Source organism: Hemiscyllium ocellatum, chromosome 18 (genome assembly GCF_020745735.1).
Source record: "Hemiscyllium ocellatum isolate sHemOce1 chromosome 18, sHemOce1.pat.X.cur, whole genome shotgun sequence".
Classification (NCBI taxonomy): Eukaryota; Metazoa; Chordata; class Chondrichthyes; order Orectolobiformes; family Hemiscylliidae; genus Hemiscyllium; species Hemiscyllium ocellatum.
The window spans coordinates 8,636,887-8,653,000 of record NC_083418.1 but is presented as its reverse complement, the minus strand read 5'-3'; the positions used below and the strand labels follow the sequence as shown (position 1 = coordinate 8,653,000).

Below are 16,114 nucleotides of genomic sequence, written 5' to 3'. Positions count from 1 at the left end.
GAGTGATACACTGTTCAAGGGTCAGTACTGACGGAGCACTGCACTGTCGGAGGGTCACTACTGAAGACACACCGCACTGTCAGAGAGACAGTACTGAGTGGGTGCTGCACTGTCGGAGGGTCAGTACTGAGGAGATACCATATTGTTAGCGAATCAGTACTGAGGAAAGGTTAAAATCAACTAGGCAAAAGTGAGGACTGCAGATGCTGGAAACCAGAGTTTAGAACAGAGTGGTGCTAGAAAAGCACAGCTGATCAGGCCACATCCAAGGAACAGGAGAATCGACGTATCGGGCAAAAGCCCTTCATCAGGAATAGAGGCAGGAAGCCTCCGGGGCAGAGAGATAAATGGGGGGAGGTGGGGGTGGGGCTGGGGAGAAAGTAGCAAAGAGTACAAAGGTGAATGGGGGTGGGGACGGAGGTGATAGGTCAGAGGGGACCATAAGACATAGGAGTGGAAGTAAGGCCATTCGGCCCATCGAGTCCACTCCGCCATTCAATCATGGCTGATGGGCATTTCAACTCCACAACGTATACAACCAAGACCCATACTCCTTCACCTAACACTACAGGCAATTTAGCATGGCCAATTCACCTAACCTGCACATTTTTGGATTGTGGGAGGAAACCGGAGCACCCAGAAGAAACCCACGCAGACACGGGGAGAATGTGCAAACTCCACACAGAGAGTCGCCTGAGGCGGGAGGGTGGGGGAAGGTAGCATAGAGTACAATAGGTGAATGAGGGTGGGGATGGAGATGATAGGTCAGAGAGGAGGGTGGAACAGATAGGTGGGAAGGGAGATTGGCAGGTAGGACAGGTCATGGGTTCGGTGCTGAGCTGGAAGGTTGAAACTGGGATAAGGTGGGGGAGGGGAAATGAGGAAACTGGTGAAGTCCATATTGATGCCCTGGGGTTGAAGTGTTCCAAGGCGGAAGATGAGGCGTTCTTCCTCCAGGCATCGGGTGGTGAGGGAGCGATAGTGAAGGAGGCCCAGGACATGCATGTCCTCAGCAGAGTGGGACGGGGAGTTGAAATGTTGGGTCACGGGGCGGTGTGGTTGATTGGTGCGGGTGTCCCGGAGATGATCCCTAAAGCGCTCTGCTAGGAGGCTCCAGTCTCCCCAATGTAGAGGAGACTGCATCAGGAGCAATGGATACAATAAATGACATGGTGGATTTGCAGGTAAAACATTGATGGATGTGGAAGGCTGCATTGGGGCCTTTGATGGTGGTGAGGGAGGAAGTGTGGGCGCAGGTTTTGTGATTCATGCGGTGGCAGGAGAGGTTGCCAGGATGGGAGTGTGGGTTGTTGGGGGGGGGGGGCGTGGACCTGACCAGGTAGTTATGGAGGGAACGGTCTTTGCAAAAAGTGGAAAGGGGTGGGAAGGAAAATATATCCCTGGTGGTGGGGTCCGTTTGGAGGTGACGGAAATGTTGGCAGATGATAATACACGCCGTGACGTTGAACACTTCTTCCGCTGCCTCCGCCTCTGAGCTTACTTTTACAGTCAGGACTCCCACCCACCTTGCGAGGACCCCTTCGCCCACCTCCAACACACTCCAGCCACCTGGATACTCCGTACTGGCCTATTACCCGTGTTAATGTGAAGGTTGTTAGGGTGGAAGGTGAGGACCAGGGGATTTCTGTCCTTGTTATGGTTGGAGGGGTGGGATTTGAGGGCAGAAGTGCGGAATGTGGATGAGATGCGTTGGTGGGTATCTTCAACCACGTGAGAAGGGAAATTGCGATCTCTAAACAAGGAGGCCATCTGGTGTGTTCTGTGGTGGAACTGGTCCTCCTAGAAGTACATATGACAGAGGCGGAGGAATTGAGAATACAGGATGGCATTTTTGCAGGAGGTAGGATGGGAAGAGGTATAATCCAGGTAGCTGTGGGAGTAAAACAAATGTCAGTGTCAAGTCGGTCATCATTAATGGAGATGGAGAGATACAGGAAGGGGAGGTAGATGTCAGAGATGGTCCAGGTGAATTTAAGGTTGGGTGGAATGTGTTGGTGAAGTTGATGAACGCTCAACCTCCTCGCGGGAGCATGAGGTGGTGCCAATGCAGTCATCAATGTCGCAGCGGAAGAGGTGGGGAATGGTGCTGGTGTAATTATGGAAGATCAATTGTTCTACGTAGCTGACAAAGAGACAAGCATAGTTGGGGCCCATACGGGTTCCCATGGCTACCCCTTTGGTCTGGAGGAAGTGGGAGGATTCGAAAGAGAAATTGTTAAGGGTGAGAACCAATTCGGCCAAACGAATGGGAGTGACGGTGGAAGGGTACTGTTGGGGACATCGGGAGAGGAAGAAATGGAGGGCTTGGAGGCCCTGGTCATGGCAGATGGATGTGTCGAGGGATTGGTTGTCCATGGTGAAGATGAAGCTTTGGGGGCCGGGGAAACAGAAGTCTTGGAGGAGGGTGGTGTGTCGAAAATATGTGGGGAGTTCCTGGATTGGGAGGATAGGACATCACTTCTGCCACCATGTCATCGCTGACATCACACGTTCAGCGACTTCCACCCCTGTTTTCTGCAGACCAAAGGGGTAGCCATGGGAACCCGTATGGGCCCCAGCTATGCCCATCTCTTTGTCAGCTAAGTAGAACAGTCCATTTTCTGTAGTTACACCGGCACCACTCCCCATCTCTTCCTCCGCTACATTGATGACTGAATCGGCGCCACCTTGTGCTCCCGTGAGGAGGTTGAGCAGTTCATCAACTTCACCAGCACACTCCACCCCGACCTTAAATTCACCTGGACCATCTCTGATACCTCCCTCCCCTTCCTGGACCTCTCCATCTCCATTAATGACTTGACACTGACATTTTTTACAAACCCACTGACTCCCACAGCTACCTGGATTATACCTCTGCTTATCCTACCTCCTGCAAAAAATCCCGTATTCCCAATTCCTCCGCCTCCGTTCTATCTGCTCCCAGGAGGACCAGTTCCAACACAGAACACACCAAATGGCCTCCTTCTTTAGAGACCGCAATTTCCCCTCTCACGTGGTTGACGATGTCCTCCAACTCATTTCATCCACATCCCTCAAACCCCACCCTTCCAACTGTAACAAGGACAGAACCTCCCTGGTCCTCACCTTCCACCCTACCAACCTTCGCCTTAACCGCGTCATCCGCCGACATTTCTGCCACCTCCAAACGGACCCCACCACCAGGGATATATTTCCCTCCCCACCACTTTCTGGTTTCCGCAAAGACTGTTCCCTCCGTGACTACCTGGTCAGGTCCACGCCCCCCAACAACCCACACTCCCATCCTGGCACCCTCCCCTGCCACTGCACGAATCGCAAAACCTGCGCCCACACTTCCTCCCTCACCACCATCAAAGGCCCCAATGCAGCCTTCCACATCCATCAAAGTTTCACCTGCACATCCACCAATGTCATTTATTGTATCTGTTGCTCCTGATGCAGTCTCCTCTACATTGGGGAGACTGGAGCCTCCTAGCAGAGCGCTTTAGGGATCATCTCCGGGACACCCGCACCAATCAACCCCATCACCCCATGACCCAACATTTCAACTCCCCCTCCTACTCTGCTGAGGACATGCATGTCCTGGGCCTCCTCCACCATTGCTCCCTTACCACCCGATGCCTGGAGGAAGAACGCATCATCTCCCGCCTTAGAACATAGAACATAGAACATAGAAGGATACAGCGCAGTACAGGCCCTTCGGCCCTCGATGTTGCGCCGACCGAATCCTACCTAACCTATACTAGCCCAATAACTTCCAAATGCCTATCCAATGCCCGCTTAAATGACCATAAAGAAGGAGAGTTCACCACTGATACAGGCAGGGCATTCCATGAACTCACAACCCGCTGTGTGAAGAATCTACCCCTAACATCTGTCCTATACCTACCACCCCTTAATTTAAAGCTATGTCCCCTAGTAACACCTGACTCCATTAGCGGTAAAAGGTTCTTAGTATCTACCCTATCTAAACCCCTAATCATCTTATACACTTCTATCAGATCTCCCCTAAACCTTCTCTTCTCCAATGAGAACAGCCCCAAGTGCCTCAGCCTTTCCTCATAAGATTTTCCTACCATTCCAGGCAACATCCTGGTAAACCTCCACTGCACTCGTTCTAAAGCTTCCACATCCTTCCTATAGTATGGCGACCAAAACTGCACACAATACTCCAGATGAGGCCTCACCAGAGTCCTATACAACTGCAACATGACCTCAGGACTCCGGAACTCAATTCCTCTGCCAATAAAGCCCAGTACACCATATGCCTTCCTCACAGCACTATTTACCTGGGTGGCAACTTTCAGAGATCTGTGTACATAGACACCAAGATCCCTCTGCTCATCCACACTACCAAGTAGCCTACCATTAGCCCAGTAATCCATCATCTTGTTATTCCTACCAAAGTGAACGACTTCGCACTTAGCTACATTGAATTCCATTTGCCACATTTCCGCCCAGCTCTGCAACTTATCTATATCCTGCCTTGGAACACTTCAACCCCAGGGCATCAATATGGACTTCACCAGTTTCTTCATTTCCCCTCCCCCACCTTATCCCAGTTCCAACCTTCCAGCTCAGCACAGTCCTCATGACCTGTCCTACCTGCCAATCTCCCTTCCCAACTATCTGTTCCACCCTCTTCTCTGACCTATCACCTCCATCCCCACCCCCATTCACCTATTATACTCTATGCGACCTTCCCCCACCCTCCTCTCTGACCTATCACCTCCATCCCCACCCCCATTCACCTATTATACTCTTTGCTACTTTCTCCCCCCCCCCCCCCCCCCCCCCCCCAACCATTTATCTCTCCATCCTGGATGCTTCCTGCCTCTATTCCTGATGAAGGGCTTTTGCCTGAAACATCGATTTTCCTGCTCCTCGGATGCTGCCTGTCCTGCTGTGTTTTTCCAGCACCACTCTGATCTAAACTGAGGAAAGGTTGCACTGTTGGAAGGTCATTACTGAGGGAGCACTGCACTGTCAGAGGTTTAGCACTGAGGCAGTGTCGCATGTCAGAGGGTTAGCATTTACAGATCACTGCACTGACCATTGCTCTCTCCATCTATGTATCCCCTTCTGTCTCTGTATCCCTGACCTTCCCTCCATTTTACTGTTTCTAATTCTTTGAAGCTTTCTCTCTCATAGATTCATACAGCACAGAAAAGACTCTTTTCTGTCAAGTCTGCACTGTCATAACTACCACTAGTAATGCACTAATCCCAATTTCCTGCATTGGTCCCATATCCTCGAATGTTGTGATATTTGAAGTGCTCATCCAAATGGTTTTTAAAGGCTGTGAGGGTTCTGGACTCCATCACCTTCCCAGGAAGTGCATTCCAGATTCCTGTCACCTGTTGAATGAAAAGGTTTCTTTTCCCCAAATCCCCTCTGTATCTCTTGCCCCTTACTCTAAAGCTATATTGTCTCGTGATTGATCCCTCAACCAAGAGGATCAGCTGCTCTCTATTCACCCTGTCCATACTGTCATAATCTGAAATGCCTCATTCATGTCCTCCCCTCAGTCTTCTGCGGTCTAAAGCAAACAATCCAAGCCTACCTCGTCTTTCCTTTACAGCTCAATTTCATCATTTCAGGCAAGATCCTGGTGAACCTCCTCTGTGTCTCTCCAGTGCTATCACACCCTTCCTGTCATGAGGTGACCAGAATTGAACACAGTACTCTCAGTGTGGTCTGACCAACACTCTATACAACTCCAACATCAGCTCCTTGCTCTTATACTCGATGCCATGACTGATGAAAACAAAATGTTTTTCTTTCTGTTTCAGTCTGACTGTCTCTCTCTCTCTCCCCTTCTCTCTATCTTACTATCTCTGTCACTCTGTCTGCTCGTCTATCAGCATTTGTCTCTCTGCTTCCCTTCTCTTTCCTTTCTGCTGCCTCTTTCTTGTCTCCTCTCTCCGTACCTTTGCCTCCACCTGTTTCTACTTCTCTCTTTTCCTGTGGCTTTCTCTTTCTGTTACAGGCTCTCTGTTGCACTCTATCTGTTTCTGTGCCTCTCCATTTGTCTCCCCCAATGTCAGTCTTTCTCTGTCTCACTTCTTTCTGTCTCTCTCTCCATCACTTCTCTTTCTCTGCCTCTCTACTTGTCTGTCTGTCTGTTTGTCTCCTTGTCTCTCTCTCTCTCTCTCTCTCTCTCTCTATGTAATGATCAGTACTGATCTGAGAATGATCTTCAGCATTTGGACTTATATTCAGCATGTGAGGTTGGCAGTCTGGAACCTTTCATCCATGGGGTATTGTGCTGGGGCTCTGGCTGTTTCTAATGATCTCCCTCTCTGTCCTAGATGCTTGCAAAACGGTGAGATGCGAGGCTGTCCAAATTGCAGGCGGTCTGCCATGAAACCTGGCTACGTGTGACTGGGACAACACCGGGAATTCGTTCCCAATCCAAACATTAACAAACAGCCATGGATTCTGAAAGAATCACAAACTCAGAAAACAACTCTTTAAGGAGCCACTTTTGACCGACTTGATCACGTTAAGGGCCAGTTGTTCGAGCTATGGAGAGTGATCAGATGGGGGTCAAGATGACATAACCACTTGGACTTCGAGACCCTACAATATTTCCTGAGGACACGCGTGTGGCTGATATCTGGTTGTAATGTATTGGGATCATGATCTGAATATCGATTGATTAGTATGTTCTTTGTAGCATCTGATGTGTTAAACCGAATGTTCAAATGAGACTCTTTGATGAACAAGATTATCTGTTTGAACTGAAAACAAATGTTGTGGATCACAGTGAGTCAGACTGCATCCATGCAGAGAGAGTAAGCTAACATTTTGAGTCTAGGCTTGACTAGACTAGTTACCATGCTCTTTCTCCATGGATGAGCTGAAAAATGTGTTGCTGGAAAAGCGCAGCAGGTCAGGCAGCATCCAAGGAGCAGAAGAATCGACATTTCGGGCACAAGCCCTTCTTCAGGAATGAGGAGGGTGTGCCAAGCAGGCTAACATAAAAGGTGGGGAGGAGGGACTTGGGGGAGGGGCATTGGAAATGCGATAGGTGGAAGGAGGTTAAGGTGAGGGTGATAGGCTGGAGTGGGGTGGGGGCGGAGTGGTCGGGAAGAAGATTGCAGGTCAAGAAGGCGGTGCTGAGTCCGAGGGTTGGGACTGAGATAAGGTGGGGGGAGGGGAAATGAGGAAGCTGGAGAAATCTGCATTCATCCCTTGTGGTTGGAGGGTTCCTAAGGGGAAGATGAGGCGCTCTTCCTCCAGGTGTCGTGTTGCCATGGTCTGGCGATGGAGGAGTCCAAGGACCTGCATGTCCTTGGCGGAGTGGGAGGGGAAGTTAAAGTGTTCAGCCAGGGGAAGGTTGCAGGGGAAGGTGCCGGAAGTGGAGGTTGGGTTGGTGGGGGTATGGACCTGATGAGGGAGTCGCAGAAGGAGTAGTCTTTCTGGAACGCTGATAGGGGTGGGGAGGTAAATATATCCCCGGTGGTGGGGTCCGTTTGGAAGTGGCGGAAATGACGAAGGATGATACGATGCATCTGGAGGTCGGTGGGGTGGTAGGTGAGGACCAGTTGGGTTCTGTCCTGGTGGCGATCGGAGGGGCGGGGTTCAAGGGCAGAGGAGCCTCCTGCAACCGCAAGAAATGCAAAACTTGCGCCCACACCTCCTCCCTCACTTCCCTCCAAGGCCCCAAGGGATCCTTCCATATCCGTCACAAATTCATCTGCATCCGCTGCACCCGATGTGGCCTCCTCTATATTGGGGAGACAGGCCGCCTACTTGCGGAATGTTTCAGAGAACACCTCTGGAACACCCGGACCAACCAACCCAACCGCCCCCTGGCTCAACACTTGAACTCTCCCTCCCACTCCACCAAGGACATGCAGGTCCTTGGCCTCCTCCATCGCCAGACCATGGCAACACGACGCCTGGAGGAAGAGCATCTCATCTTCTGCCTAGGAACCCTCCAACCACAAGGGATGAATGCAGATTTCTCCAGCTTCCTCATTCCCCCACCCACTCCCCCCACCTTATCTCAGTCCCAACCCTCGGACTCAGCACCGCAATCTTCTTCCTGACCTCTCCGCCCCCACCCCCACCCGGCCTATCACCCTCACCTTAACTTCCTTCCACCTATCGTATTCCCAACACCCCTCCCCCAAGTCCCTCCTCCCTACCTTTTATCTTAGCCTGCTTGGCACACTCTCCTCATTCCTGAAGAAGGGCTTATGCCCGAAACGTCGATTCTCCTGTTCCTTGGATGCTGCCTGACCTGCTGCACTTTTCCAGAACACATTTTCAGCTCTGATCTCCAGCATCTGCAGTCCTCACTTTCTCCTCTTTCTCCATGGATGCTGTCTGACCCGCTGTGATCTCCAGCATTTGTTCTTTTCTCTGCAGTAATTTGTTCCTGATCTGTTTGAACGTTTGATTTCAGAAATCCAGATGTCAGGATTGACTTGGATGCAATTCTTCCAGCCCCAGCTGATTTTGTAAAAAGCAAAAGAACTGCGAATGCTGGAAATCAAAAGTAAAAACAAAAACTTAGCAGGTCTGGCAGCATCTGCAGAGTTAATGTTTCATAGCTAATGACCATTCCTCAGAGCTGATGGTAGCTCGGAAAAAGTTGCTTCTTTCCACTCCTTTATCTGTCCAACTCTTTTCTCTCTCCTTGGGCTCCACCTCCATGTATCATTTACTCCTTAAGCCCTTACCCCCCCCCCAACCCCCCACTATTTTTCTTAAAAGTAAATAAATTCTGAGGAAGGGTCAATGGACATGAAACATTAACTTTGAATTCTCACAGATGTTGCCAAGTCCTGCTGAGTTTTTCCAACAATTTCTAATTTTATTTCCATTAGGTTTTCTTGTCGTTCAAACGTCTTTGTTCAGGAATGCTCCAGATTATGACAAACTGAACAATGGAAAATGCTGGGAATACTCATGAGGTCTATCAACTTCCATGGAGAGAGCAATAGCATTAGTGTTTCTCAGTACCTGAGTATACGGCTCATCAGGACACAGACTAGAAAGGTTCACTCTGTTTCCCTCTCCAGCTGCCAGCTCTGCTCAGCAATTCCAGTCTTTCCAGTATTGTTTTGGTTTGAGTTTGAATGCATTGTCTCCCTTCAGGTAATCCCTGTAGATTCCTGACAACTGAGATATGATCCACGGCAGAAAGCATGATGAAGGCAGGTGAGAGGTGACCTCTCCTGACCTGCTCCAAACACCAGGACCATCGAAACCTCAAACCATATTAACCAGCGATACCCTACCATGAACCCAGCAAATATCATTCCTTACCCACAGATCTAATACTTCCTTGATCTTACCCTCAAACCCATCCCCACTCTCAATCCCTGACCCACCCCCAATTCCGATCTCACTCACAACTGTTGACCTCAACTTCAATCCCTGACACCCCTGACAATCCCCACCCTCAACCCTGATCCCACCCTCAACCCTGAGCCCATTCTCAACCCTCAACCTCACCACCAAACCCTGAAATCACACTCAATCCCTGATCATATCTCCACCCCTTGACCACAGTCTCAAACCCTGACCCCACCCTCAGCTCTGACCCCATCCCCCAACTCCACCCTCACCCCCAACACCTTGACCTCACCCCCAAGCCCTAATATCACACTCAACCCCAAACTCACCCTCAATCCCTCAACCCATCCCCAATCCCTGAACTCACCCCATTCCCTGAATTCACCTCAACCCCTGACCTCACCTGAACACTGATCCCACTCTCAAATCCTGACCCCATCCCAGCCTCTGACCCTACCCTCCACCTCTGACCCCACCCTTGATCCTGACTGTACATTTGCATGAATTTCTCATACTCTCTCTGCATCCTGAGTGATTGATGTTTTGCTGCTGCATTTTATATTCCTATTATTATTATAATCAGGTTTGATAGAAATATGCCAAGTTAGATTTTTGGGCAGTGTGTACCCTGTTTAGTTTAAATACATGAGTGAACATGATTTCACAGCATTTCATGCGTTTTCAGTGAGTCTAGGAAGTTGTTGAAACTGCTGTTCTTGAGCAAAGTTGAAAAGTGTGGTTCTTGGAACAATCCTGACCCTAATGAGAAACAAAGTAGAAATTGCTGGAGAAACCAGCAGGTCTGGCAGAACCTGTGGACAGAAAGCAGAGTTAACACTTTCAGTTCAATGATCCTTCTTCAGAACTAATAGTAATGAAGGAACAGTGACAATTATGCTGAAGATAGGTTGGTTTAGTAAAGGACTGAGCAGATGGTTGAAGGTGGAGCCTACAGAGAGAGAAAGGAACTTCAGCAGCTAACTCAAGTCAACGTAATCTCACCAGACCATAGGACTGCTCTCTCTTTAGAGACAGACAACTGCTGGTGACTTAACCTGGAGGACACCACACCTCAGGAGGAGAGTCCTTCATGGTAACCTCGGCTGGTGCTGTTGGTATCCCACTCCTTTGCCTGATCAACCTCCATCCAATTGAGTTAAACTGACCCCTTTAAGCAGGCAAAGAGATGGTTGGTAGAAAGCTAGGGAAGAGGAAAAACTGATAATGGGGACAATGAGTGGTGGAAACAAGTTGGCTGTGCTGGAAGTAACTCTTAAGATGACAGGGCCTGGATGATTTTTAGATTAGATTAGATTAGATTACTTACAGTGTGGAAACAGGCCCTTCGGCCCAACAAGTCCACACCGACCCGCAACCCACCCATACCCCTACATTTACCCCTTACCTAACACTACGGGCAATTTAGCATGGCCAATTCACCTGACCCGCACATCTTTGGACTGTGGGAGGAAACCGGAGCACCCGGAGGAAACCCACGCAGACACGGGGAGAACGTGCAAACTCCACACAGTCAGTCGCCTGAGTCGGGAATTGAACCCGGGTCTCAGGCGCTGTAAGGCAGCAGTGCTAACCACTGTGCCACCGTGCCGCTCACACGGGATGGTGGGGGTGTGGACATCGAAGAAGGTGTTCAGATTCTAAAATTATTGAACTCAATATTGAATCCTAAAGGCTGCAGGGTCCCCAAGTGGAAAAATGGGATGCTGTTCTTCCAGCCTGCGCTGCAACTCACTGAAACTCTGAACAGGCTGGAGACAGAAATGTTGACCAGGGAACATTGTGATGTGTTGAAGTGGCAGGGAACTGGAAGCTCGGGATCATTTTTGCTGTCAGAACATGGTTCTGCAAAGCGGTTATTCAGTCTGCGTTTCATCTCCCCAGTATCGAGGAGACCACACCGTCAGCTGTGAATACGGCAAACTGAATTTGAGTGAAGTGCAGGTAAAGCACTTATTCACCTGGAAGGTATGTCTGGGGCCTTGGATGGCGAGGAGACAGAAAGAGTTAGGTGGATCGAACATGCTAAATGGCCCATAGTGTGCAGGCTAGGTGGACTGGCCATGGGCAATGCAGGGTTACATGGATAGGATATGGGGGGAGGCTATGTATGGACACAATGGGCCAAATGCCTGTTTCTACACTGTAGGGATTCTATGAAGCAGAGCTCGATAACCTCAGCTGGTGTGAGAATTGAACCCATGCTATTGGTGTAATTCTGTATCACAAACCAGCTGTTTAGCCAACTGAGCTAAGCAACCATACACCTTCTGATCCTCTCCATTTCTTCTTCTGTGGCCTATCACCAACAATCCCTTCATCTGCCTAACTTTTTATCTTTCTCTCTCTCTCTCTGGCTGCCATCACCACGATTCTGCTCACTCCCAGCCCCTCCTACACTTTGGTTCCCAGCTGCTATCAGTTCTGAAGAAGGGTCAATCTTCTTGAAATGTTAATTCTGTTTTCTTTCCACAGATATTCATACATCTACAATTTCTACTTTTTTTTGTTTCAGAAGTCCAGCAACCATAATGTTTTCTTAATCCTAATGAGGTCCAGTATACTTTGCTATGAGGTAACTGGCCAGTGGGGAAAGGTTGAATATTAGGTCATGGGGGGGGGGCAAAGTGCTGTTTGACAACACACCTATTTTTTAAATGCTGCGTCATAGTTAAAATTGTAATTAAAACAAACTGAGTGTTCAGTTTTAATCCTAGAGGATTCAGAATGGTCAAGAAAGGAGGTTGTGATGAACCCATATTCAACTTCACTTAGATAACACCATGACAGCATCACTCACGAATCACTCACCACCACTGATTGAACTGATCAAATCATAAAGGACATAGATGCTATACTGGGTTGGCAGCATGTGACCCAAGAGGGAAAAAAGACATGCTTTACCTCGTCCTTACCAACCTGCCAACTGAAACTTTATCTGCCCATGATAGTATCGGTAAGAGTGACCACTGCACAGTCCGTGAAGTCCGTGAAGTCCTGTGAATACCCTCCGTTGTGTTGTGCAGCACTATCACTATGCTAAAATGAGACAGACCTCAAACATATCCAGTAACTTGACTGGGAATCCATGAGTTGCTGGGGGCCATCAACAGCAGTAGAATCGTACTCCAGTGCAATCTGCAAGATCATGGCCTGGCATATCCCACAGTCAACCATTATCATCAGGCATTGATTTCACCTTGATTTAATGGAGAGTGCAGGAGGGCAAGTCAGGTGCAGCACCAGGCATACCTGGAAATGAGGTGTCAACCTGGTGAAGCTAACAACCAGGATCACTTGCTGCCAAACAGCCTAAGTTAGAAGTGATGGATCTGAGCAAGTCGACAACCAAAGGGTCAAATGTAAGCTCTGTAGTCTGCCGCATTCAGTCATGAATGGTGGAGGATAATTAAGCAACTCAATGGGGGAGCAGGCTGTACAAATATCCCCATCCTCATTGATGGAAGCGGCCAACACATGACTGTAAATGATAAGGCTGAAACATTTGGAATAATCAGTTTGATTCGTGCCATGTGATATCAAGAAATAATTGGAGCCACAGAAGTCAATTTTATTTGATTGATTGTGGTCATGTATACTTCGGATGCTGCCTGACCTGCTGTGCTTTTCCAGCACCACACTCTCAACTCTGATCTCCAGCATCTGCTGTCCTCATTACGTGTACCAAAGTACAGTGAAAAGGTCTGTTTGTGAGCAATACAGGCAGATCATATGAACAAGGATATGCAGAGCATAGGGTGCTTACACAGACTGAGGCATACAGCTTACACTGCACAGGCAATCCAAGAAGCAAGTTTAACATTAACAAGATTGACATTTTTTGAAGTTAAAGTGTCCAGTCTTCAGCCTAATAACAGCAGGGAAGAAGCTGTTTTCAAACTTGTTGGTGCGTGTTCAAATTTCTGTATCTTCTACCTGGTGGAAGAGGTTGTAAGAGAGCATTACAGGGGTGGGGAGGGTCTTTGATGATGTTGGCAGCCTTTCCACAGCAGCTTGAAGTGTAAATGGAGTCCATGATGGTCTGGGCTGTGCACACAACCTTCTCTAATTTCTTGCAGTTCTGGGCAGAGCAGCTGTAGTACTAGATCATTATGCACCTGGATAGTGTGCTATGAAGCATCTGTAAAAGTTGGTGAGGGTCCTTATTGGACATGATGAATTTCCTAAGCCACCTCAGTAAGAAGAGGCATTATTGTCGCACCTACCTAGGAACTTCAGACAGTTTGTTAGTTACCATCATTCCTAAAAACTTGACGCTCTCAACCCTCTCAACTCCGCTCCATTGATGTAGATAGGGGTCATTTTCTCCTTTTTTTTCTGAAGTCTTTTGTTTTGCCAACATTGATAGAAGGTTTGTTATCATTGCCCCATGACATTGTAGATGGCGTTCATTTGGAATTTTGCTACTCATTTTGTGAGTGTATAGGGAGTACTGTATAGGGTTGAGAATGCATCCCTGGCGGGGCTCCAGTGTTGAGGGTTATCATGGAAGAGGTGCAGTTGTCTCTATTTACTGATTGCAGTCTGTGGGTCAGGAAGCTGAGGATCCCATTGCAGAGGGTGGTGCTGACACCTAGGTCACGAAGTTTTGAGATCAGTCTGAAGGGAATTATGGAGTTGAAGGCAGAGCTGTTGTCGATGAGTAGGAGTCTGATGTAGGTGTCCTTGCTGCCCAGATGTTCCAGGGATGAGTGCAGGGCTAAGGAAAGAATGTCTGCTATGGACCTGTTACATCAATAGACAAATTGCAGGGTTGGGATGCTCGAGGTAATATGGGCAATGACAAATTCTTCATGATTATGGAGATCAGAGCTACTGGGCGGTAATCATTAAGGCATGTTGGATTTGCTTTCTTTGGTACCGGGATGAATGTAGATTTCTTGAAGCAGTTAAGGACTTTGGCTTCTAGGAGGGAGAGGTTGAAGATGTCAGTGAATACCTCTGGCAGCTGGTCCACATAGGATCTAAGTGCACAGCCAGGGACTCCATCCAGGCCCATCACTTTTCTTGGGTTGACTCTCAGGAAGACTGATCAGATGCCGACACTGGTGACGGGGGTAGCTTTGAATACTGCAAAGGCCCTGACAACATTCTGGCAATAATACTGAAGACTTGTGCTTGAGAGCACTGCTCCTGTAGCCAAGCTGTTCCAGCACAGCTGCAACACTGCCATCTACCTGACAAATCTCCCTGAAAATAGCAACACAAGTAATTAAGGTGGTAAAATGGCATGCTTGCTTTTATTGTTTGAGGAACTGAGTCCAAGAGTCAGGATGTCATGTTGCAGCTATATAAGACTTTGGTTAGGCCACATTTAGAGTATTGCACTCAGTTCTGGTTGCAACCTTACAGGAAGGATGTGGAGGCTTTGGAGAGGGTGCAGAAGAGGTTTTCCAGGATGCTGAATTAAAGAGCATGAGCTATATTATTCCTGATGAAGGGCTTATGCTCGAAACGTCGAATTCTCTATTCCTGAGATGCTGCCTGGCCTGCTGTGCTTTGACCAGCAACACATTTGCAGCTGAGCTATAAGTGAGGCTAGAAGCATTTGGGTTGTTTTCTCTGGAGCGGCAGAGGCTGAGGGGTGACTTGATAGCAGTCTATAAAATTATGTGATGCATAGATGGGTTTGACAGTCAGAATCTTTTTTTTCTGGAGTTGAACTGTTTAAAACTAAAAGGGGCATGCATTTAAGGTGAGATGGGAAGGTTCAAAGGAAATGTGAGGGGCAAGTCTTTTTACACAGAAAGTGGTAGGTGTTGGAAATTCGCTGCCAGGGGTGGCGGTGGGGAAAGATATGATAGGATAATTTAAGGGACACTTTGGTAAGTGCATAAATATGCAAAGAATGGAGGGATATGGACCAAGCGCAGGCAGAAGGGATTCATTTAAGTTGGCATCATGTTCAGCACAACAATGTGGGCCGAAGGGCCCATTCCTGTGCTGTACCTATCTATGTTCTAATGTGGAAAATTGCCCAGGCTTATGTCCTGTCCACAAAAAGTAGGACAAATCCAGTCTGGCCAATTACTGCCCCATCAGTCTACTCTCAATCATTAGTACAGTGATGGAAGATGCCATCAACAATGTTATCAAGCAGTACTTGTTCGGTAATAATCTTTTCAATGATGCTCAGTTTGGATTTTGCCAGGTCCACTCATTATTACAGCCTTAGTTCAAACATAGACAAAACAGCTAAATTCTAGAGGTGAGGCAAAAGTGATTAGATTAGATTCTCTACAGTGTGAAAACAGGCCCTTCGGCCCAACAAGTCCACACGACCCTCCGAAGAATAATCCACCCAGACCCATTTCCCTCTGACTAATGTACCTAACACTATGGGCAATTTAGCATGGCCAATTCACCTGACCCGCACACCTTTGGACTGTGGGAGGAAACCGGAGCACCCGGAGGAACCCCATGCAGACAGGGGGAGAATGTGCAAACTCCACACAGACAGTTGCCCGAGGCTGGAATCAAATCTGGGTCCCTGACGCTGTGAGGCAGCAGTGCTAACCACCATGCCACCCCCTTGATAGTCACAGATCTTGATATCATTTGACCAAGTGTGGCATCAAGGAGCACGAGCAAAACTGGAATCAGTGGGTATTAAAGGGCAAACTGCTGGTTTGAGTCATGTTTGGTATATAGGAAGATGGTTGCGGTCAGTCATCTGAACTCCAGGTCATCTCTGCAAGAGCTCCTCAAGGTAGTGTCCTAGGCCCAACCAACTTCAGCTGCTTCATCAACGACCTTCCCTCCA

General features: G+C 48.4%; 1 protein-coding gene across 2 annotated transcripts in view; it reads left to right on the top strand.

The window, feature by feature from the left end:
• Positions 1-6,637, top strand: part of rapsn (receptor-associated protein of the synapse, 43kD) — a 45,325-nt gene extending 38,688 nt beyond the window's left edge. For both annotated transcript variants that reach the window (XM_060838358.1, XM_060838357.1), the window contains one exon: positions 6,312-6,637. In XM_060838358.1, the coding sequence (XP_060694341.1) occupies positions 6,312-6,384 (73 nt within the window). In that variant the 3' untranslated portion in view covers positions 6,385-6,637. The remainder of the gene's footprint in view (positions 1-6,311) is intronic.
• Positions 6,638-16,114: the final 9,477 nt, after the last annotated feature.